Genomic DNA, 25,569 nt, shown 5'->3' with positions numbered 1-25,569 from the left:
AAAGACCTTTGGGGGGCTTTATTTTTTTTTTACTTCTTTTACACCAGTTTTTTCTGACTATTGTCACGAATAGGGCTGTGCTGGGTCTAGTAAGAGTGCTGTAAGCATTGAGCGCTGTGTATAAGAGATCAGAGAAGATGGAAGCAGCGAAAGCTGCTTCAGTCTTCTCCTCAGGGTTCCCGGCAGTCACTGACTGCCGGAAACCCGACATTTAGCTGCCCGATCGCTCGGGCAGCAAGATAAAACCTGCACCATAAATACTCCATGGTGCGGGTTTTAACGACCCCGACCGCCGGCCGTATATACACAGCCAGCGGTCGGGAACCGGTTAAATGATTTCCAACATGTCCAGTTTCTCAAACGGGTAGTCCAGTAGGTGTCCTGAGAACTCCAATACAAAGAAGGAACTATAGGTACCATGAAATACATGCTGTAAGCACTCAAGGGAGTATTAGGGAAAGAGAAAACGGGGATATTGGAATTTAGAATAAAAACAATAGTCACAAAGCCGCCGAATGTAACACAATTGTACAGGGCATAGAGTAACCTGATAAGAACGAGTTACGGCTGAAGAGTTAGAGTCCAAAGCCTCACTATGTTCGGTGTTACACCAGCTTTGTTCCTCACCGAGTGAAGACTAGATCCTTGGATGGTGGATGGTGGTTTTTGAAAGGAATGTTAGGTGTACAATAGAGTCTAAGTGGGAACCCTATCTTAGAACTATGGTTGGAGAGATTGTTGTGATCTGCTGCTGTTGTATGTTGCTGATATGGGAGTGAATTTTCCAGACGTATCCTTTAAAACGTATGTCATTACAGTATATGGGTGACAGATGCCACTGTCGGGCATCAGTCACCGCCTACGTTTAATGTATACGTCGGGAGATATTCCCAATGTATACATCAAACTTAGGCAAAAAACGATGTGGACATTCTGACCAAAATGTCATACACAATTCACCCCATCACAAGAATTTTTTTAGTTCCTTTGTGTGAATAGCATTTTACTGTGCCATGTTAACTTTTTTCCTGAAAATAGTAAAACTGTTCCAATAGACACACACTTCAGTGATACATTACAGTTCATTTTGTTGACTAGTTGCCTGATGAAATGTTTTACTTGTTATCCTAACCTAACAATCTGCAATGTTTTTTCTCTAGGACAAAGATATAGTTGGGGCAACCAATCACATCACAGAGTTGACTGCTCGATTTAAAGACTTGGAAGCAGCGTTGCGCGAGACGAGGTTCAGGGAAACATCAGCTTTGCAAGAAATGCAAAAGCTAAAACCCAGAATAAAAGGCTTAAAGACTGAACTTGATAAACTGAAAGGTATGGGATTTTTTTTGTACAACTCTGAGTGACACAGGATTGAACAAATCTCGCAATATCAGCACATGTGCCATTTGTAAGTGATGTGTAATTTGCGCTATCAACCCCCTTCCCCCAAAGTGTATTTTGATCTTTTGTAAAAAATTATGGGAAAGGACAAAATAAAAAGTCAAGTTCAATATGACCTTATATATTTACAGATATAAAGAAGTAAAATATTCTCTGTTTTATATTTAAGGTTGCTGCATAGACTGTGCTCTTCAGCTTTAAAATGCTTCTATTATGCGTGATACATACATGGTATTCTGTGTAGCTATAAATTATCCAAGATCTTCTTTCAGGAAGTAAATTAACATCTTGGTTAATCTAACAAATGGAAACATGTTAGCAATTTAACCTGTACTTGCCTGAACTGTGCCTAGTTATTCAAACCAAATACCTTGGTCATCTGATATTGTTTTGCTTCGTATGATTCTTTCTGTAGTCAGCTTGCTAAATTTACTCCCAGCTCCTTAGGGACTGATCGATAAGGAACCACGATAGCAAGTGGATAAGGACAAGTAGAACCAGCAAATGACACACTGAACGAGCGGTCAGAGAGATAGGAGGAAAACCAAGAGAGAGCCGCGTCCTTGAGGCCAATAGAGTGGAGCATGTTAAGTAAGAGTTGGTGGTCTACAGTGTCAAAGGCTGCAGAGAGATCTAGAAGAATCAGGAGAGAGGATTTACCGTCCGATTTAGCCGCCAAGAGATCACTTGAGACTTTAGTAAGGGCAGTTTCTGTGGAGTGTTGAGTGCGGAAACCAGATTGGAAAGGGTCTATAATGGAGTTGGCAGAGAGATAGCGGATAAGGCGAGAGTAGACCAAGCGTTCCAGGAGTTTGGAGATGAAGGGCAGATTAGAGACCGGTCGGTAGTTAGCAGCGCGTGATGGGTCAAGAGTTGTTTTTTTTGAGTAATGGGTTTGTAACGGTATGTTTAAAAGAGGAGGGAAATATTCCAGAAGAAAGAGAGAGGTTAAATATTGTAGTCCGGTGACTAGTGACAGCTGGGGAGAGGGACTGGAGGAGGTGTGAGGGGACAGGATCACTAGGACAGGTGGTAGGACGAGAAGATGAGAGGAGCCTAGAGAGGACTTCTTCTGTTATTGGGTCAAATGCTGAAGGTGAAGAAGAGGGAGTGCGGGAGGGAAGAGGATCGATGTTACTAGGGGACTGGGAGATAATATCATGCCAGATGTTGTCAATTTTAACTTTAAAATAAGTGGCTAGGTCTTCAGCACTGAGATCTGTGATTGAACTGTGCCATACAGTGCTTAACACCAAATTCCACACTACCTGTATACAAATAACAGGGTCATAGACTGCCCAAAATAATAGTGCTATACAGTTCATGCTTAAGTATGCCACTAGTATGCCATGCAGTGCCCAAATGAGGTGGTGAAGACCCCAATGAAATTTCTCGTCTTGTCCATCCAATAATCTTGCTTTGCTCCTAACATTGTATATACACATACACACACAAATAAAATAACAAATGAGTATTTAATACACAATGGGTGATGTCCAAAAAAACACTTTCATAAACTGTCCTTAGACTTAACAATAATCATTTTGTCTATGTTACAAATATGATCATTTCCGACCAGTGCAAACAAGCCCCGTTGGTTGGGTCACTTATCGTTCATGCATCAATTGTTCACTTGAACTTGAGTGGTAAAATCGGCAATTTTATTTACTGTTCACTATCGTCCAAGAGTAAATACATGGGGGAATGGAATATTTCCCACAATACGAACGATTTTTCAGGGAAACAAGTGTTCATATCATAGGAAATATTGGTTTGTGTATGCCTCTGAAAAAACAAACAAACACCAAAACATTGCAATGTTCCTTGTATTGAGCGGAAATTTATCAGATTTGTTTATTTAAAAAACAAAAACCTTAAACCTTGTTTTCACATAACGTATCTCAGAACTGTTACAAAATATAATTTAAAAAAAACAAAATTGTATAGTACATACAAATTTCTCCTTTCCATTTTTTATCAAATGCTCTACTTCGCTTTCTCGTAGGGAAAAGGTTTCTGTTTATAGGCAGACATGTATTTACTTTCATATAGTTCCATATAGTATGCGCTCAATTGCATCAATTCTTATTTCATCATCCATATGTCAGTTCCACCATGGTGTCAAAAAGCTTTTCTTATGAGCTAGTATTCATCAGTTCTCTGTTTTGTGTTGTTTAAGATGACCTCAGCCAAAAGACTGTGGAAAACAATGAGCAGAGGGAAGAGATCATTCGCCAAAAACAAGAAAGTGCATACTTGCAGGCTGAGCTGGTGTTTGCAGGTTAGTGATATTTAATAATAGCCAATTCTTATCCATATGTGTAAATTGGCAATTACATCAGTAGCTTGAATTGTGTTTACATCACGTGTAAATCCTTCATTACAGCAGAAAGGGAGAAACGAAAAGATCAACTCCTTCAGCTAGCAAAGTCAAAGCAAGAAAGAACAGACAGGGAACTGCAGAACCTACGACAGGTAAAGATTGATGGTTATACTTTATACATTTCTCACATATCCTTATAATAGTGGTTTAGCCTTAGGTGAATTCTTTATCAGGGGTTGTCTGGGCATGGGGCGTTTTTTTTATACTGCTGACCTATCCACAGGATGGGCCATCAGTATATGATTGGTGGGGGTCCGACACCCGGACCCTACACCAATCAGCTGTTACGGATTCCTCCGGTACGGAAGTTATGCAGTGGTCGGTGACGGAAGCAGATTGCTCCGACCACTCTATAGCGGCAGAGTTGCAGTTACCCAGCACGGCCACTATAACACTGCATAACTTCCCGTGTTTGGAGGCAGCCGGAACAGCTGATTGGTGCAGGGTCCGGGTGTGGGACCTCCACCGATCGTATACTGCTGACCTATCCTGTGGATAGGTCATCCGTGTAAAAAAATGCCCCATGCTCTGACAACCGCTTTAAAGGGAATGTATCATCAAACTTACATATTATTTCAATCAGGTTTTTATTATAAAAGAATTTGAGGGGTTTTTTTTGTAACTATTGCGACTAGCCATATAAAAAAAATCCTGAAATATTGCAAATTTCACACTAGCCACCAGAGTACACACAATAGGCTGACATTTCGTTTTTTACAAAGCTCACTTGTTACCTTTGCTTTGCTGTATAGACAGGGACAGAATAAGAGGGTGGGTGAGTTTATGACAACTCTTTTGTATTCCTGGAGACCTACATGAGGCAGGATATCAATACAATACACATGGACTCTGTTTGCATCTCCCCTGTCACTTAGTGGGGGAGGGGCTGTACTCCATCTTTTCCTTGAGACTGTATTAGTATATTGACATTTCTTTGACAATTAACTCCCATTTTTTATTTAGAAATTCAAACTTTATTTTTAGGTACTGTAAAACCTTGCAAACTAAAACTGTCTCCTGCTGTTTGTCAATAGTGCTGCTGTGTTTCATTGAGTTCCCACAGCCATTTAGAAATAGTGAGAGGGTTTGTATGTTGACATTTCTTTGCCCCTTAGACCTCCTTCACATGGGCTTTATGTGTGGTGTTTTAACCTGCATGTAAAAACACCAGTACTTGTTTAAATGTTACATGCGGTTTTTATAGTGTTTTTACATGTGTTTTTGGTGGGGTTTTTATTTAGTGTGAATTTAGTACATGTGTTAGAGAACACATAGGAAAAACGCCAGAAAAAACTCCATACCGAGAGCATGCTACATTTTGAAAACCACAAAACACTGCAAAAATGCCACCAAAACGCTGTGTATGTAGACTTTTAAATATTTCACTATAGACTAAGGCAACCTGAAAAAAAAAAAAGCCATGGAAAATGCTAGGAAAAAAAGCATTAAAATGCTGTGGATGAAAGTTTACACAGAATGGTTTTGCTGCGTATTTTCCATCTGGATTTGCGGATGGGAAATCTGCAGCGGAATACAGTGGACACTCAGCTGTTCTAGTAAGGGAAATCCACACTAAAATCGGCATTATTTGGTGCAGATTTACCTGTGACTACCTCCGGATTTGCTGCAGAAATTTTTTGCAGCAAATCCAGTACGTCTGGACGTATCCTTATACTTGGAACGTGGTCAGATTCTGATGGGATAATGTGCTTTGTGCTTCTGACTAGCACTATTTTTATATATTTTACTCTACATTTTCATCATCCAATTGCCACTTCAGAGGGAAAAAGGCTATTTAGAGGATGCAAATGAAACCATTCGTTTAATTTTAACAGGGTGCTAGTGTTGTCACTGTGGTTATTGCATTAGAGAAATCTTTTGAGCTTAAAGGGGTTGTTCAGTTTGGGGGCTGTTTTTTATACTGATGACCTATACACAGGATAGGTCATCAGTATATGATCGGTGGGGGTCCAACACCCGGAGCCTGCGCCGATCAGCTGCTCCGGCTGCCTCTCTATGCAGGGTCGGTGCCGGAAGCAGATAGCTCTGAGCACGGTATAGCGGTCGTATTGCAGCTGTGCTCCTCTTCAACTCAATAGGAGCAGATCTAATGTAACCCAGCACATCTAAAATACAGTGGTCGGAGGCAGCTGGAAAGGCTGATAGGGGCGGCGTCCAGGTGCCGGACCTCCACCGATAATACACAGATGACCTATCCTGTGGATACGTCATCAGTATAAAAAACAATCCCTGAACTGGACAACCCCTTTAAAGGCTATGTAAACTTTTTGAAGACTTTTTTTTTCTTTTTTTGCTAAAATAATGTATTATAGTGTTTACTACAACTTTGTAATTGGTTAATATTTAAAAAATGTTTTCACTTTTTGAGATACAGTTTTTATGTATTCTGGATACATAGAAGCTGTATCTAGTGCTAAAACCCAAATGAGTCAGGTCAGCGGGACTGATGGCTTCGGTTACAGCGTCCTGAGAGCAGATCCAGCTGGTATTGAACTTAGATGTGATCCATAACAGCTGGATTTTTTTTTTACTAAAACTAAGTCTTCAAAAGGTTTACATAGCCTTTAAGTTGAAATGTATTAGTGTCTAGGACATGCTAGATATTGTCAGTTAGGGGGAAAAAAAAGAAATATTGTGTAATATATATATTGGATGTTGGCTCCCCATTACAGATATACATAAAGCAGCAGTGTGACCTGCAATTTCTTCACCTAACTTTGGAGAGTTCTTGCGACAAAGGACATAAGCAAGTTGATGTCAGGTAAATGTTCATTCCCATCAGATTTCCCTAGTCTGCGTATTGCTTACCGTAATACTGAATTATCAATTGAATTCAAGTGGGATATTGGTAAGCGTAGACAGCATTTTACATTTTGCAACAATAGTAAGTAGAATATATTATTTTGTTTTATAATTGAATAGGTACATATATCCAATAGTTATTTATGTAATAATTGGTGCATGTATTATGTCTTTAACATGGTTATTGAAAATAGTGATGATTTGCAAAGGGAGGCCGGCTATTTTTTATTAAACTTTTTTTACAATTTGTTTGACGTTTTTTTTAAAATTTGGCTAGGGGACTTTAAGCTGCAATTGTTTGATCGCTTATATAATGCTTTGCCATACTTGGGATCTACTCATAAGGAGTTAGATGGCCGGGAACAGAAGTTTCTCTGATCCTGCTGTCATTCATAGCCAGGCTCCTGCAGGATCACCAGGTTGTACTATTACAGCCTATTGTGGTTTGGAGACCGCAATTTAGTAATTAATAGTACGTTCATTTGCTGGAAGGAGTTACATTTTTTTTTCTTTGCTCTCTGAAATCTGTCATTATCAGTAGGTGCTGCACGTTCTAACATCATATCATGTGTCCACTTTCTACTTTTAGCTGTGGTCCATCAGGTTTCATGTTGGATTCTGCTGAAAATGGTGGATTGCTGGCAAACAGTCAGAGCTCACCTTTATGCATGGAAGACCTGAATATACCTTTAATGCAGTCAACCATCAAAGACTCAGAACCTCTCAGATGCCAGGTTAGGACTTTAATCTCACATGCGCACACAATAAATTGCCACCTAAACTACTCCTGTGATATTTTTTCAACTGTAAAGACATTGTTTCCATTATCATTAAAGAGCTGCTGTGATGCTGTTCTTTTTAGACTATATATATATATATATATATATATATATATATGAGCTTTTCTAAGGCTCTGTTCACATATGCGCTCGTATTTCCATTATTCTGTTCTGTCATAGGGCCAGATTAAAGACAGCGCCGGACCTGTCGTATGACGGACACCAATTGCATGTTTCCATAATGGTTTCCGTCATTTTGCAATACAAAATAGCACTGAATGCTGGGCTATTTTGTCCGGCAAACATGACGGAATCTGCGACGGAGGTGTGAACATAGCCTAAAATGTTCTGATGTTTACTACTTAAAACAGAAATGTTGCAATTCTTTGAGGGGTTTGAGATCCAGCTTTTAAGTCCCCTGTTTCCACCAATGGCAGATAGATGCTGGGGGCATTTGGGCAATTCCCATGTAAATGGCTTGCATGTTAACAGTCAAGAGTAACATTTTGTCCTAACTGAAGTCAATTCCAGCTATCATCTAACCACAACATCCAATAGATCTAGTGCTTTAGTGACTGCTGGGCGTGATAGCACTAAGGGCCACACGTCACCCGCAGCCTTATTGTTTACATGCAGCCTCTGGGTTTATGCAAAATGACAACGGCGCAACATTTTTTATAAAGATCTATTGGTGAATGGATTTAAAGCCAACAGTACACATGTATAAAAATAATTGCATCAATTACAAATACAAATCTTGCATGCTAAATATTTTTGTATTCAGTAATTTTTGTAATAAAGAATCTTTTCCATTTAATTAACCTCTTACCGAAAGCCCGCTGTCTTTTGAGGAGTATGCTAATACAATATAAGGGTATGTTCGCATGCAAAACGAAAAACGGATGTAAAATATGAGCTGTTTTCAAGGGAAAACAGCCTCTGATTTTCTGCTGTTTTTTGGAGCCGTTATTCCATTGACACAATGAAAAATAGCTCCAAAAACGGTTCAAGAAGTCACATGCACTTCTTTTTACTGGGCGTTTTTTTATGCGCTGTTTTTTTTCAAACAGCCACGTAAAAAAAAGCCCCGTCTGAACGAACCTGCCTTTTTTCCCGTGGAAATCAATAGGCAGATGTTTGGAGGCATTCAGCTTCCGTTTTTTTTTAGGTGTTTTTCGAGGCGTTTACTCCAAGAAAAATGGCTGAAAACACAAAGTGTGAACATAGCCAAAGTATAATAAAATAAAGTTGTCCCTTTGTGATTAAAAAAAGAAATAACAAAAAGGTCCAAAAAAAAAGTCTATTTTGCATAAAATACATTTTATTGCCCATATATTACATAAAAGCCTACAAATATTATGTATCTACATGACCGTAATAAGTTGAAGAATTCATTTAACAGGTTATTTAGTGTGAAACATAAACGGGATTAAAAAAAACCTGAAAATTGTTTATCCTATATTGACTCCGAAAAAATAAATGATATAAGTTACACAGTCATTTTTTTCTACCCCCAAACTGCGAAGAAAAAAAATACAATGTCTCCGGCATAAAACAAGGCCTCTCATAGCCACATCAATGACAAAATAAAGAACTCATGGCTGCTGAAAGGAAGAGAGGCAAAAACGAAAAAAATGAGCTGGTCATTTCAGGCCTGGTCATTGCATCTAAACACTCATTGTACAAACATTTGCAACCACCAAAATCAGATTTTAATTAGATCGGTGCAAAATCATAGAATGTAAACCCAACCTATAAGATTAACTCCTTGAAGGATAATGTATGTGAACAAGAACCAATGTCAGCATGGCTGGGTTCAATACTACAACTATTGTACATTGCTACAATAACTTATTGCCCTGAAAGGCTGATCTACACGTATAAATCTTTCTAATTGCCCCTATACACATTAGATTGACTTTCATCTAATGTGTATGGTCCTTGTTTGCGTTAGAAGTATTTCTTACAAAGCAATCACTTAGTGAATTATGTCTATATCATTTATATGTACATCAGGTTTAAAGATGCGATTTATTCTCGGTTATTATTCACCTGCCCTTCAAGTTCTTTATTGTTAATGATTTACTATTTGATTTACTTAGGAGCCAAATTCTTGATCTGGTTACGTAAAATAAAACCTCTGAGCTACGCTGCTGTAGATATGAATTTATCACCGTAGAGTTGGTTTGCTTTCCAGATAACGTGGAGTAAAGACAAAGGAAAGTCAAATATTGTTTTATGAAGTAATATGCTTTTATGTACGGTATACAGTATGTCAAGGTATAGCTTCATTAAAAAACTGCACTTAATAGGAACATGCTTTTACTTCAAGTACATAGAAAGCTCACTTCAGGGCTTGTCCACACACAACAGAATTGCTGCAGAAAATTTCTGCAGCAATTCCATTGAAAAACGCAGACATTCCTCTACGGCAAAAACGCACCATTTCCTCCGGCTTTTACGACAGAAAATGGTGCGTAAATGGTTGCGTTTTTCACAATGTTAGGAGACGGAGACATCTCTGAAAAACGCAGCAATTCTGCACTTTCCGTAGCAGGAATTGACATGCTGCGGTCTGAAAAATACGCACCGCGGGTCAATTTCTGCTCGGAATTTTTACGCAGCGTGTGGATGAGATTTGTTAAATCTGATCCACTATGGCACCACTGTATGTTGCTGCGTTTTTCCCGTCCGGGAAAAACGCGGCAATTCCGCAACGTGAGGATCAGCCCTAAGAATGGAGCTATATGAAAACCCTGGAACTGCTTTAGTATAAAAATGTAATGGAAATTCCTGTGATTCAGGTAACTCTACTTCACCAAGCAAATATTTAAAACCTACACATTATTATTAGTGTTTAAAAATATTTGTTTTACTCATGACAATTCTCTCATTCTCTCTCTCCTCTCTTCCTCTCTTCCTCTCTTCTCTCTCCTCTCTTCTTCTCTCCTTTCTCCTCTCTTCCTCTCTTCCTCTCTTCTCTCTCCTCTCTTTCTCTCTCTCTTCTCTCTCTCTCTCTTATAGTTTCCTCATGTGTTGCGGTATTTTTGCCAGCATAGTCTGCAACGCTATTCTTGCTGTGAAAAATACCAGAACCCTGACAAACCTCATGATAAGGTAATAGGATCCCTCTGAGCCATTTGAATACAGATCCTGCATAACTGTCATGGCTCCGTGACTGTCGCATATATGAGCAGAGCATTAGTTCTACTGTCTTGGGTAAATTTGGCACTTTCTTCTGTATCTTTCAGTAACAGTCTATAGAGTGTATACCACTATATCTCTTGTAACCATGTATACGTCTGTAGTCACAATTAGTCCAGTCCCATAAATGTGATGACGTGCGCTTTTTGCCAGTGGGCATGTACATACAGCTTGAAGCTGCAGAACCTGCTAGGTCTGTGATACAAAGTAAGGAAGACTCATTGGATGATAGAACCAAATCTAAATAATGAGAAATGTATTTTAATTGAACTTTCATTAAATTGTGTATTTAATGGGTGTTATAACATGAGGTTCACTTTCATTACTACTCTCCTTTTTTCTGTATTATTCTTCGTGCATCTTATACCTGTTCTTGCAGACCGGTAAATGGTTTAGTCAAACTTGGTATTTACATGTGGCTGGTACACTGTTGAAACTGGCCTTTCTGTCTAGTGTATCACAATTTTCCTTCTACTCCGATTAGCCATACTGCATATTTATTTCTCTGGTGACTGAAGTAAGCAGTCAGGCATCGGGGGATTATCGGACAGGCACCAAAAACATAAGACTGACTTCCGAGTTTGTTTTTTTCTTATGCATTTATGAATAATACTAATAATGCATTTACTGACCTATAATGTCAAAATGCCCAGAATATTCAACTAGATTATTTTTTTTATTTAAAAAGCAATTGTGTTCCCCAACAACTAAGTTAAAGCACCTGTTGACAAAGTCTCGTCAGATGGTTGCAGATCTTGAACTGGACTCACTACTCTCTGCTCGACACATCAACTCCAGCAATATGGTATGTAATGATGTACAGTAAATTCTGATAGTCCAGAAACATTGAGATACTGTGTTATTGAATAATACAAAATCTAGGACAGGCACACACACCGTATATATACTTACCTGCTCGCTGGCGGCTCCGGAAATTTAGGGAAGTCGCTAATACACTCACACGGATGTTAACATGAGCGCATTTACATCACGCCTCCTTGTTTAGGAAGTTCTCTACATTGTACCTCCGCCCTCTGTTGCTCCCAATAGCTCTAATTTTTCAGTGCTTGTTGGCTATGGTAAAATAAAAACATTAGAAAACATTAACATTGTTCAGCTTTGGATGTATTTCGAACAATCTTTGTTTAACCCCTTAGTGACCAGGCCTGAAAAGGCCTTAATGAAATTTTTCCGTTTCTGCCTTTCAGCAACCATAATTCATTGATGTGGCTATATGGCGCCTTGTTTTCTGTGGGAGAAACGTCATTTTTGTGGCATGAATAAAGGAAAAAGCGATTTTTCACCATATATATATATATATATATATATATATATATATATATATATATATATATATATTTTTATATTTTATCCTATTCGTGTTTCATGCTAAATAACCTGTTAAATTAATTCTTCAGGTTATTACAGTCATGTAGATTTCCCGTGGCGCGTTTAAAGAGGGCAGTTCCCCTTTGTTCATTAACCACAGCGATCAAAAAGTTAAACAGCTGAGGTCACTAAGGGGTTATTTAAAATAGTATTATGTAGAAACATAGTTGCAATATAAAAGCAATAATGAATTTTCTCTTATAGCATACAGCAGAAAGCTTCCTATACAGTAATCCTCCAGAAACTGAGAGCAGAGAACATAAACAGGAGAATTTGGACAGTTCATGGTAACCTTATAAATCACAGCATTTTGATTTCAGAAAATGTTCTAGGCAATGCAGATATGGAAATCTTGGCAGACTACGGATTACGTAACATGACATTTAGCATAGAAATACTTTCAGCTTAGGTTCTGTTCACATCTGCATCTGAGGTTTCATCGCAGATTCTGTCATATTTGATGGGAAAATAGCACTGCATGCAGCGCTATTTTTCCCATCAAAACAACGAACCAGACACGGACCCATTTTAAGTCAATAGGGTTCGCATGACGGATTTAGCATTGCGTCCTGGTTTCTGTTATTACTTGCTATTTTCTTAGCAGCGGACAAATCCTTGACTCTTATTATAATATGCACTAGGGTTCATCTGCCAAAGTATTATAAATGACTATATATATTCAGTTTACAGACTCCTTTGGAGTGTTATTTGGATATGCCAAAATGATAAGTCATTACCTCAGAATGTTGAAGCGTTATGGCACATTATTACAGTACAGTATTTTTTTTACAAAGCCACAACTTCAGAAACCAGTATTTTATACAAGTCCGAAAGTTAGGGATCAGTTGGAAAACATATATAAATTGTGTATAATAAAAAAAAGTTCTGTGTAGTTGTATTTTTGTACATATTATTTTTACTATAATAACATTTGGTACTATAAATTGTATGAAAGAAAACTTGTTACAGTCTGGATCTGGAATTAAACAATTGGACCTAAAGCAAAACTTGATTGTTTTAAGATTTCTGTTGTGTGTTCTGATGAGAATTTCTTTGGCAGGAGGCTGTTATCTGTTCTCTCATTCATTGCCGTGGCATTTAAAATGAATCAAACCTTCATTAAAGGGGTTTTCCAGCTTCTGACAACTGATGACCTATCCACAGGATAGGTCATCAGTACATGATCTGTGGGGGTCTGACACCCGGACCCCGCACAGATCAGCTGGTCCGATGCCTCCGTGCACCGGACGTAAAAGCCGGAAGTAGTTTGCTCCGGCCACGGAATAGCGGCCGAGATGCACTACTGCTGCTCTGCTCCTATTCAAGTGAATAAAAGCAGACTTGCAGCACGGTCGCTATGCTATGTACAGAGCCAACTGCTTTTGGGCTCCGAACATAGCATTATGTGGCACAACATCCGATGCCCGCAAGCCACTGGAGCGGCTTATTGGTGCGGGCTCTGGGTGTCGGACCCGCACCAATGACATACTGATGACCTATCCAGTGGACAGATCATCAGTTGTCAGAAGGTGGACAACCCCTTTTAATGTATTTTCCCAGAATGCAAAACATGCTGAATTCTATGTATGAGTTCACACAAAAGTGAATCGGTTGACAATAGGAAATTATAAACCCTCCTTTTTTTCTTTTTTTTTTTACCTGTGCTAGCAAATTGTGGGCTAAAAATCGCTATGGGCAACACCTCCAACTTCTGTTTGTATTTTTATTTCTGTCAGAAATCTCCCTTGTAAGGGAACCTATCACTCTGTTGATGCTGTCATGCGGGCAGCATCAGTTACATATATATATATATATATATATATATATATATATATATATAGGCAAATATGATTTATATATATATAGGCAAATATGATTTATATGAAGGCTGCTGTATTTAAATTTAATTATACAAAAAAAGATTGGTGTGTGTAAATTCTAATAAACTGGGGGACACGAAACACCTCCCCATGATTGTCAGATTTTTCTCGTTTTCAACTGAGTATGAAGCGATTCTGTGCTTGTGACAATACAAAAGAGTGTAAGATAAAAACTCAACAGCAAGAGCTTGATCTATATTAGCTGACACACAGTAGTTCTGACAACAAGGGTAGAGTCCTCAATGCCATCTAAATAAACTGATATAATCAGGCATCTTACCATCCGAACAGCAGGAACCATGCTATATATAAATGTTGTGCCCACATCACACTAGACTCTCAAATCTGCACAAATAGGGCAGATAATACGGATAACCCACATAGTTATTGTAACGGCCGCGGACTGCTGCCTCCATTAACTGCTGACGGCCGCAGACCCCTCTCATCCTGCCGATGTCTCCCTCCCCGGAGATGCCAGCACACTGGGCCTTCCTGCCCTGCAGTGACCACTAGGTTGCACGCGTGAGCTCATTCCCAGCCTTAAAGGGCCAGTCCACGCACATGTAAAGTATTAACTAAATATCCCCAGATCACCCTGGACTATAAAAAATGGCCCTGCCCTTTCACTCCTTGCCTGGGCGTTGTTTGTATTCCTATGTTAGTCTTGCAAATGGTTCCTTAGTCGTATCCTGTTCCCGTGCACTCCTACCTGTATCCCGTGCCCTCTCTGGTGTTGGAGTATTGTTATTCCGTCTGCTACGCCTGCTATCTTACACCACGTCTGGTGTCATCTGCCACACCTGGTACCTCTTGCCACGTTTTGCATCACCTGTTGTCAAAGAACCATCTGTGCCTAAGCTGCTGCTACTGTCTGGACTGTTACAGGTAACCCTGTGCTTGGACTCTGTATAGACTTGGTATGTTGTTGTTTGGCCAGCTGCTACTCCGCTATGATCGTAACCGTTATGAATACGTGTTTTATTTGTTTTGGGCGGGTTGATCCCCCCACCAAAATGTTTTATCTTTTATAAAAAAATACGCCACATATTGTAACGGCTGCCGCGCCGTTCCCCGCCTCTTCCACGGTCTCTGCTCTGGTTCCTGCACCCTCCATTTCCTCATGCTCGTCCCGAGCTCCACTTACCCGATCCGGACGCTCTGCAGGCTCTGGGTGTTGTCCAGTAACTGCATCTCTCACCTCCCCCCACGGCCGTCATCCATGATGTGCGGCTGCAGCCACTAGAGGGCGCGTGCGCTGACTCTTTCCTTCTTAAAGGGCCAGCGCGTGCCAAAATTCCAAGACTTCCTATTTAAGGATTCTCCTCCCTCTGAATCCTTGCTTGGTCAACCAAGTTCCCCGTGTGTTTCCCTGTACCCTGGTTTTCTTGCCTTCTGCCTTTGTCTGGATTTCCTGTTTTTGTCCTCTGCCTGAACTTGACTATCCTCGCCTGCCGCCTGCCTTGACCTATTGCTATCGATACCCGTAACGACGTCTGCTGCCTGTCCTGAGTTCTGGCCTATACATCTGACTGCCTCTAAACCTGCTGTGCCAAGCGTTGCCCTGGGTTACTAGCACCATCTCCCGGACGACACCGAGGATCCACAAATGAACCAGGTGAGAACCGTGATACATATATGTCCTAAAGAGCAGGGCTTCTCAATCCTTTTCTACTGTGGCCTCACCAGCCAGAACATTGTGATGTTTGGGTCTCACCATTAGTGGTAGTCCATACCAAACTTTTTAAAAATGACCTCAATTTATCTTAAAATTTGCCACCTGAGTCCAGTAGAACATTAAAATAAGCACAAAAAGGGTCAGTTATTTTGGTAAACCAGAGATTGCTGCAATCATAGAAAGTCCTGTGCATCGTATGATCACTTCTGTCAAAACTGCCTCCCAAGCTGCACCTCACCAACAGCTGGGGGACGCCTCACTAGTGAGATGCTTGTGAAGCATGTGGCAAAACGTTTCTGTGACAATGTCCCAGACGTGGGAGCATGCTGCACCATCACAAAATGTTGAGAACTACCTTAGTAATGAAGGCTCCAAATTGTAAATGTTTTCACATCTTGTTATGTTGAGGCCTTGTGCTAAAATAAAGTTTTTCCCCATCATTCTGCACTCAATACCCCACAATGACAAGGTGAAAACAGAATGTTAGTAATCTTTGCTAATTTAGTGTAACGTCCACGGTCGCAGACTGCAGACTCCTATCATCCTGCAGACGTCTTCCTCCCCAGAGATGCCAGCACATGCGGCCGTCCTGTCCTGCAGTGACCACTAGGGTGCGCGCTCTAGCTCATTCCTGTCCTTAATGAGCCAGAACACACACAAGTTTTAGATTGACTGATTGCTCCCATGATCACCCTGGACTATAAGAAGGGCCCTGCCCCTTCCTTCATTACCTGAGTTTTGTTTGTGTTACCCATGTTAGTCTATGCAAATGGTCGATTAGTGTTTTCCAGTTCCCGTACCTGCTACCTCTATCCCGTGCTACCTTGTTCCTGTGCCTTAAAGAGTTGGAGTCGTGTTGTACCACCGATCTGTCTGCTGTGTTACACCACACCTGGTGTCTGCTGCCAAGATCCCATCTGAGCCTATTCATCTCTACTGTCGGAACCACCACAGGTACCCTTGCTTGAACTATAGACTTTACTTGGTACCCTGTATTGGCAAGCTGCTATACCGCTACGGCGGTACGGCCCAGTGGGTCCACATACCCATAGATCGTGACATATTAGTTTTTCCTTTTTACTAAATATTACATTACGTTTTACATAAGTATTACATAAGTATTCAGACCCTTTACTTGGTACTTAGTTGAAGCACCATTGGAGGTGATAACCGCCTCCCAGTCGTCTTGGGTATGATGCCACAAGGTTTGCACACCTGGATTTGAGGATTTTCTGACATTCTTCTCTGCAGATCCTCTCAAGCCCAGTCAGGTTGGATGGGGACCATCGATGGACAAAAAAGAGAAATCAGCAGCACATCACAGTCCCAGAGAGCATTCACAGGGAGCTTTTTAAACAGGAAGGAATTTCCCAATCAGTGCAGGCAGTGTCGAGTTGCAAAAATGATGTGTAGAAAAGGCAGATCCAGCACTCGAATGTATAAAAAATTCAATTTTTATTTAGGTAATTTAAAAACGGATAAAACAAAAATCCCGGGACCACGCTTACGCGTTTCAGACCACTAGGGTCCTTAATCATAGCTTACTGTAAGCTATGATTAAGGACCCTAGTGGTCTGAAACGCGTAAGCGTGGTCCAGGGATTTTTGTTTTATCCCTGTTTTTAAATGACCTAAATAAAAATTGAATTTTTTATACATTCGAGTGCTGGATCTGCCTTTTCTACACATCATTTTCGTTTCTACAACCTGCTGTCGACACAGGATCAAGCTCAGGAGGATCTACGAGCACCTACAGCTTTTGGATTTTTTATGCCTACATTGGTATCAATCAAGCTTCACAAAAACGCATTGGAAAAACGCAATCTTGTACGGTGGTTATGAGGTGAGCAAAACTTTTGGTAAAACTTTTTTTAACTTTTCACAGTGTCGAGTTGCAGCCAAAGCAACTCCAAAACAGACAAAAGAGGTAGAAGAACCGCAGCACCCACGTTTATCCAGGTACAAAATAAGGTGTCTTTTTCACCAAAACAGCGACGTTTCGACCCCAAGGGTCTTTCTCAAGCAGTGAGACTGCTTGAGAAAGACCCTTGGGGTTGAAACATCGTTGTTTTGGTGAAATAAGGACACCTTATTTTGTATCTGGACCATCAATGGACAGCCGTTTTCAGGTCTCTACAGAGATGTTCGATAGGGTTCAAGTCAGGGCTCTAGCCGCGCCACTCAAGGACATTCTCAGAGTTATCCGTAAGCCACTCCTGTGTTGTCTTGGCTGTGTGCTTAGGGTCATTGTCTTGTTTGAAGGTGAACGTTCCTCCCCTGCAGAGGTCCACAGTGTCACAGGCTGTGGGTATGTGGACCCACTAGGCCGCACCGCCGCCACGGGGCGGCAGCTGGCCAAACAACAGAGCACCCCAGCAATACAAAGTCCCGCACTAGGGTACCTGAATAGTCCAGACAGTGGCCGTGGCTTTGGCACGGTTGGAGGTGAGTGCAGCAGGTTATGCCAGACGTGGCAGATGACAGCAGGTGCAGCACGTTGCGCCAGACGTGGCAGATCATACTGGACGTGGCAGATCACACTGGATGTGGAAGATGGCACAGAACGTGGCAGACGACACAGGACGTGGTAAATGACAGCAGGGGCAGTAGACACCACTCCAACACTAGTAGGCACAGGAACAAGAACACCGCACGGGATACAGGTAACCGGGCACGGGTAACAACTGGAACGGGAAACACTAAGGGACCATTTGCAAGACAGACTTGGGATACACTAACAACGCTCAGGCAAGGATCAGAAGGGCAGGGCTCTTTTTATAGTCCAGGAAATCATTGTAGTTGATGATGATTGTCCACATGTGCGCGTGCTGGCCCTTTAAGAACGGGCACGGGCGTGGGAGCGCACCCTACGGGACACAGCGGACAAGAGCGGAAGTGAGCGCTGGTGTCTCCTAGGAAGGAGATATGAGCCAGCGTTCACTGATCCATGGCTGCGGGCGTCGGGAGGTGAGCAAACACGATGGCCCACGGCCATGGACGCTACACAGAGCACTCTGAATCAGGTTTTTATTAAGAATATCTCTGTACTTTGCTACATTCATCTTTCCCTCAACCCTGACCAGTCTCCCTGTCCAAGCCGCTGAAAAACTCCCCACAGCATGATGCTGCCACCACCATGCTTCACTGTGGCGATGGTATTGGGCAGGTGATGAGCAGCGCCTGGTTTCCTCCAGACAGGACGCTTAGAATTGAGGTAAAAAAGTTCAATCTTGGTTTCATCAGACCACAGAATCTTGTTTCTCACGGTCTGAGAGTCCTTTAGGTGCTTTTTTGCAAACTCCCGGTGGGCTTTCATGTGTCTTTCATTAAGGAGGGTTTTTTTTTTCTGGCCACTCTGTCATAAAGCCCAGATGGGTGGAGTGCTGCAGTGATGATTGACCTTCTGAAAGTTTCTCCCATCTGCACACAGGATCTTTGGAGCTCAGCCAGAGTGACCATTGGGTTTTTCTTCACCTCTCTTACCTAGGCCCTTCTCCCTGATTTCTTAGTTTGGTGGGATGGCCAGCTCTAGGAAGAGTCCTGGTTGTCCAAACCTTCTATTTAAGAATTATGGAGGCCACTGTGCTCTTGGTAACTTTCAGTGCAGCAGAAATTTTTTGTTACCCTTCTCCAGCTCTGTGCTCCCACACAATCATGTCTCCGAGTTCTACAGGCAATTCTTTCCTCCTCCTCGCTTGATTTTTGCTCCGCTATGCAGTGTCAGCTGTGAGACCTTTTTCCCGCGTGTCGCACGGACCTATGCTAGTCTATGGGACAGTGCAGACAGTCAGTGATTTTTGCGCAGCGTGAGTCTGCTGCGTAGAACTCGCGACAGGTCCTATATTTCTGTGTTTTTCGCGCATCACGCACCCATTAAAGTCAATGGGTGCTTGAAAATCAAGCGCACCACACGGAAGCACTTCCGTGGGACGCACGTGATTCGCGCAACAGCAGTCAAAAGTATGTTTGCAAACAGAAAAGCACCACGTGCTTTTCTGTTTACAAACATCCAAACAGTGTCATAATGATCATGCAGCCGCGCATCCTATGTGATGACTCACGGAGCTGTTAAGTGCCTTTTGCGCACGCAAAACGTTGAATTTTTTGCGTGCGCAAAAACGCACACGCTCGTGTAAATCTGCCCTAAGACTGATCTCTCACAGGAGCTGTAGATGAGAGCTCTCCAGCTCACACTGTCCGTAGCACTGACACGCCCCCTTGCCTGTTTGGATGAAGAGACTGCAATCGCACACTCTCCCATGCTGTGGCACTGTCCATATCTGATTGGACAGTGTCATAGCCATAGTAACACGCCCCCTTGCCAGTACACGCCCCGTTGATTGTTCAGGGGGTTATTTATATATCGGGCGCCAAATATAACGGCACCGATCTCTAAATAACGGTGGGAGGTAGAATTTTTTTTTAAAGTGCCCCAGAGTTTGTGCTGCCCTTCCCATTACATGCTGCACATGTATGGGGAGGTGAAAGGTTCTCTTTAAACCCGCACAGTGTATGCCGTAAAAAAAAAAAAAATTGTAAACACTAGAATCGCTATTTTTTGGTCACCTCATCTCCCACTAAAAATGGAATAAAAAGTGATCAAAACGTCGCTATTGATTCTGTCAAAAAAACGAAAACCTGCCAGAATGGTGACAAACGGAAACCATTAGCAATGTTTCCGTCACCATTGATATCAATGGTGATACAAATGGAAGCTAAGGTTTCCGTTTGACTTTCCGTTGAGGGGTTCATCCGACAGAAACCTCCGACGGAACCCCTGAATGGAAAGCGAACGCTGATGTGAACCGGCCCTTAGATACATTTTCAGGGTATAAAAATATCAAAAGTTCAAAGAAAAAACCTTTACCCATTTTTCCCCAAGCACAATGTAAATAATAAAAAATAGTCGGCATCGCTGCGTTCGTAAAAATCTGATCCATTACAATATACCATTATTTGACTCACAGTAAAAGGCGAAAACATTTTTTTTAAAAACATCAGAATCGTTTTTTGGTCACCTTTAGCGCTTAAAAAAATGAAATAAAAAGATTAAAAAATCGTATATACCAAAAAATGGTGCCAATAAAAACTACAACTCGTCCCGCAATAAATAATCCCTCACACCGCTCAAACGATGAAAAAATATAAAAAAAAGTTATGGCTCACAGAATGTGGTGAAACAAAACAAATTATTTTTTAACGAATATTTTTTTTCTTTGTAAAAGTAGTAAAATAGTAAATATTTTTTCCCATTTTCTGTTGTCTAAAACCTGGGTGTGTCTTATTGTCTGAAAAACACGGTATATAATATTCTAGTTTTCTGAGACACAAAATTTGGGGTTTTCACTATAATAATCATCAAGATTAAAAGAAATAAATGCTGGAAATGGATCACTCTGTGTGTAATGAGTCTATATAACATGAGTTTCACATTTTGAATTGAATTACTAAAATAAATTAACTTTTTGATGATATTCTAATTCATTGAGAAGGACTAGTATATTTAACCCCTTAATGACCAGCCTATTTTAAACCTCAATGACCAAGCTATTTTTTAAGTTTTTTTGCACATTCCAAGAGCTATAACATTTTTATTTTTGCGTCAACATAGCTGTATTTTGCGGGACAAGTTGTATTTTTTAATAGTGCCATTTTGGGGTACATCGAATTTGTTGATTAACTTTTATAAAAAAAATTTTTTGTGGGGGAATATAAAAAAAAAAATTTGTTTCTCTTTTTTGCTACCTAAATCTACGCCGTTTACCGTGTGGTATAAATAACACAATAACTTTATTCAGCAGGTTGTTACGATCGCAACGATACCAAATTTGTATAGATTTTGTATGTTTTACTACTTTTACACAGTAAAAACATTTTTTTTTTTCAAAATTATTTATTTGTTTTTGTGTCTCTATATTTGAAGAGCCATAACTTTTTTTTATTTTTCCGCCGATGCAGTTTTATGAGGTTTTTTTTTTTGCGGAACGACTTGTAGTTTTCATCAGTACCATTTTGGAGTAGATGCGACTTTTTGGGGCGCGGAGCTTGACCGTGAGTGAGGATGGCAGCTTAGTTCGGAGCTCCTCGCAAGACCCGGCCGAGCCTAACTGAACCAGCAGGATAATTTGCACCACGATGGGGAAAACGATGAGGGAGAAGAGCAGGGAACCCTCTGTCACACTGAAAGCGGGGAAAACTCAGGCGGACTTAGACAAACTCCTCCGCAAACGGCTGGACAAGGTCCCGGCGGGGGCTTCCAAGAGGCGGATTCCGATGACGAGAGCATGGGGGACCATTTTGATGCAGGTGGTGAGTCGGACATTGCCCCTGTTTCTAGGGATTTTATAAGGAGCCTTCTGTACAAAGCCCTGAGTCCCCTTGCTAAAGACCTGGCAGACATTAAGGCTGATCTACGTCATATGGGTGAAAGAGTGGAAACGCTGGAAACTGCACACAATGCGGTGCTTACATTTGGCTCTGCAGTACATGGATCTCTCCAGGTGCAACAGGATCACATTAACATGGCACTCTTGCAACCTGAAGATCAAGAGAATAGGAGTCGCCGCAAAAATGTTAGAATTCGGGGATTACCCGAAAATATAGCACATGAGGCTTTACCCAAAGTGGCCCTTGAGATCTTTGGCTCCCTTGTGGGAACGCAGGCTGCAGCAGTTATTAAGATTGAATGTATCCAAAACCGCGCCCCAATGACCCCCCTCGGGACGTTATATGTGGCATGTTAAGCTAGATGCGACTTTTTGATCACTTTTTATCACATTTTTTTTTTAAGGCAGGATTCACAGAAAACAGCACTTTTTCCATTGTTTTTTTATTTTATTTTTTTACGGCGTTCACTGTGTGGGTTAAATAATGTAATAGCTTTATAGTCAGGGTCTTTACGAACGCGGCGATACCAAATATGTGTAACTTTTTTACTTTATTTTGTTTTTTTAATAATAAAGAATTTTGTAAGGGGAAAATTCATTTATTTTTTTTAACTTTATTAAACTTTTCTTTTTACTTTTTTACTAGTTCCACTAGGGGACTTTATTATGCGATCCTCCGATCGCATTTATAATACACTGCAATACTTTTATATTGCAGTGTATTACTGCCTGGCTGTTTAAAACGGACAGGCATCTGCTAGGCCGGCATTTACTACAAGCAAACCTGGGGGCCTTTATTAGGCCCCCGGCTGCCATCAGAGACACAGACAGTCGGCGATCTTATCGCCGGGTATCGGTGGGATGAGAGAGGGAGCTCCCTCCCTCTCTTGAAAACAACTCGGATGCGGCGCTTGCTATTGAGCGCCGCATCTGAGGGGTTAAACTGGTGAGATCGATACTGATATCGATCTTACCCGTTCAAGCAGGGATGCCCTCAGCTACCTCTGAGAGCAGGGAGATTTAACGGGTCCCTGCTCTGTTTATTTACGCTGATGCAGCGCCGTGAAAAGGCGTATTGGTGGTCACTAACGGGATAATCTCTCATCCATGCAGAGAAGTAACAGGAAGCTGAAAGTGATGAGCACAGAGTTCAACTTCCTGTAAGAGGAGACTAGACACCAAGTAGACCACTAGGGATGCCGACATTAATCCCTTCCCTAGACCATCTGTGATGCTGACATTAACCCCCCCTAGACAACCGTGGAGGCTGATATTAATCCCTTACAGCCCTAGACCACAAGGGATGCTTATATTAATCCCTTTACCACACTAGACCACTGGGCCATTCTCTAGACCACTATGGATGCCTACATTGAACCCTTTCCTGCCCCAGACTTGGGATGCTGGCATTAATTATTTTACTACCCTACTCTTTCAAAGCCACGCCACTGAAATCACACCCCTTTTTTTATCCAGCCTGTATTTTTGGTAGTAAAGTTAACAGTTACTGAAAAAAATACACAGGCTGCGTTTTGGATTTCTTGCAATGGTCACCGCAAGTTGCTGTTGCAGTGTGGCCACATTCACTTACGTTATTGCAACGCAGGTAGCGCGACACAGCTATCTTTGGAGGCGCGACCTATGTATTGGCCAAAGTTGCCCTTTAGCCCCAGCCTTGATGTTATTTTAGTACAGTGACGTGCCGGGCATGGGCTGTTCTGTTATACAGCCAGTAACGGGGAGCGCGCATGCACGTTACTGGCTGTATAACAGAACAGCCCATACACGGCACGGCACTAGTGACGTGTCGTATACCCGGAAGAAAATTTATGATCAACACCGCGGCAAGAGATTGACGTCACCAGTCATGTGCCCCACTGCAGCATCTGGAAACAGGGCCAATTTGGAAACTGTAAGTACATTACAAATGTATTTACATAAGTTAAAAGCATTAACACATACACGTTATAACTCGGAAACCGCCTTTAATACTTCAGCATACTAAGACATTTTGGACAATTTTATGCTTCCAACTTTGTGTGAACAGTTTGGGGAAGACCCATTTCTGTTACAGCAGGACTGTGGCCCAGTGCACAAAGCAAGGTCCATAAAGGCATGGTTGGATGAGTTGGGTGTAGAAGGACTTGACTGACCCCCACAGAGCCCTGACCTCAACCCCTTCGAACACCGATGAACTAGAACGGAGATTACGAGCCAGGCCCTCTCCTCTAACATCCGTGTCAGGCCTGACAAATGCCCTTCTGAATGGGCAAAATTTCCCACAGACACTCCAAAATCTTGTAGAAAGTCTTCCCAGATGAGTGGAAGGCGTTTTAGCTGCAAAAGGAACCAACTCTATATGAATGCCTATGGATTTAAAATGGGATATCATAAAAGCTTGTGTAGGTGTCCCAATACTTTCGTCCATATAGTGTATATCGGACAGACTAGCATCACCACTGCGGCCACTGATGTCTCCAGTTATCATATTTCAGTATGACACATCATCACTGTAGACCATGATTGACGTTGGCACTTGAGAGACTGGTGCATATTTGCCTTGTATTTCCGCAGCGTAAAAATACAATACGGAAAACTTTACAATGTAGTCCTATTGAAAAATATTCCACAGACGGATTTCTGAATTGCTTCCACGTACAAATATTTTTCCCATTGGAGTACATTGTAAAGTTTTCTGCAGCATATTTTTATGCTGCGAAAATACAAGGCAAATGCACAACATCCCTTTAGGGCCTTATTTACACGAGCGTATTTCATGTCCGTGATACACGCGTGAAAATCACGCACGTCGCACGGACCTATGCAAGTGAATGGGGCCATTGACATTCCGTGTTTTTCACGCAGCGTGTGTCCGCTGCGTGAAACTCACTGCATGTCCTATACTTGAGCGGTTTTTGCGTGTGCTGTTACATCCGTGTGCTGTGCGTGATTCGCGCAACCGTTGCTCAAGAGATGATGAGAAAAGAAAACCACCTCCATTTCATTTGGTAAACGTCAAAACCACGTGACATAAGGATGCCATACGCGCAAAAATAAAGCAGACACGCACCAAACACTGATGACACACGGAACTGCAACGCGAGCAAAACGCTGCGTTTTTTACGTGCGCAAAACGGACACGTTCGTGTGAATTAGGCCTTAGGGTGAGCAGGTGCTTATTTATTTTACGCATAAGCAGCTGACGTACTAATTGTGAATGTTTATTAAAGCAATTTTTGCAAACTTTACCGCGTTTACATCATTGCCGTGTAAGTAAACCTTCTTGCACATTCCACATGAACGTTCACAGTCGCCGGACTTCTGGCTCAGTAAATATTTATCCAGGTGACAGCAGTCTACCTCCGCTGCGTCATGACGTCACGGCACGTCTTGCTGGAGGTTCCATAGCTCCGCCCACTGCTGTAGCGCTGAGAGATATTACCCAGCATTCTGCGGGGCGGCTGCCGGTCAGGTAGTTCTAGCTGTAGTGAGGGAATAGGTTAGCGGACGCTGGTGTTTGGCAGCCGTCACGGGGACGAGTCTGCCGGTTTTCCGTCATGAACTCCATAAAGAACGTGCCCGCCAGAGTCTTGAGTCGGCGCTCCGGACACGGCTTAGAGGCTGAGAGGGAGCAGTTTGACAAGAACCAG

General features: G+C 41.7%; 2 protein-coding genes and 1 long non-coding RNA gene across 8 annotated transcripts in view; 2 read left to right on the top strand and 1 right to left on the bottom strand.

Annotated features, from left to right (window-relative positions):
- CCDC62 (coiled-coil domain containing 62) overlaps positions 1 to 13,124 on the top strand; it is a 26,057-nt gene extending 12,933 nt beyond the window's left edge. For 3 of the 5 annotated variants that reach the window (XM_075834104.1, XM_075834102.1, XM_075834105.1), the window contains 7 exons: positions 1,161 to 1,332; positions 3,581 to 3,682; positions 3,788 to 3,876; positions 6,478 to 6,566; positions 7,197 to 7,341; positions 11,279 to 11,395; positions 12,184 to 13,124. In XM_075834104.1, the coding sequence (XP_075690219.1) occupies positions 1,161 to 1,332; positions 3,581 to 3,682; positions 3,788 to 3,876; positions 6,478 to 6,566; positions 7,197 to 7,341; positions 11,279 to 11,395; positions 12,184 to 12,270 (801 nt within the window). In that variant the 3' untranslated portion in view covers positions 12,271 to 13,124. Of the gene's footprint in view, positions 1 to 1,160; positions 1,333 to 3,580; positions 3,683 to 3,787; positions 3,877 to 6,477; positions 6,567 to 7,196; positions 7,342 to 9,488; positions 11,222 to 11,278; positions 11,396 to 12,183 lie in introns of those variants that run through there. The other 2 variants (XM_075834106.1, XM_075834107.1) reach the window with 2 other exon arrangements.
- LOC142658489 (uncharacterized) lies at positions 2,924 to 25,354 on the bottom strand. Of its 2 annotated transcripts, none has more exons than XR_012850123.1 (3): positions 25,169 to 25,354; positions 11,503 to 11,664; positions 2,924 to 3,867 (listed from the first exon to the last, which is right to left on the bottom strand). It is a non-coding gene; the product is annotated as an uncharacterized LOC142658489 (long non-coding RNA). The 2 variants fall into 2 exon arrangements; XR_012850122.1 differs by having other exon boundaries at positions 2,924 to 3,598.
- The window catches only part of HIP1R (huntingtin interacting protein 1 related), a 158,020-nt gene continuing 157,785 nt past the window's right edge, over positions 25,335 to 25,569 (top strand). Inside the window, exon 1 of the mRNA XM_075834101.1 lies at positions 25,335 to 25,569. Coding sequence (XP_075690216.1) covers positions 25,477 to 25,569 — 93 coding nt within the window. The 5' untranslated portion in view covers positions 25,335 to 25,476.

This window comes from Rhinoderma darwinii, chromosome 1 (assembly GCF_050947455.1).
Source record: "Rhinoderma darwinii isolate aRhiDar2 chromosome 1, aRhiDar2.hap1, whole genome shotgun sequence".
NCBI lineage: Eukaryota > Metazoa > Chordata > Amphibia > Anura > Rhinodermatidae > Rhinoderma > Rhinoderma darwinii.
Note: the sequence above shows the minus strand (reverse complement) of the source record. Positions and strands in the feature narration are given on the sequence as shown.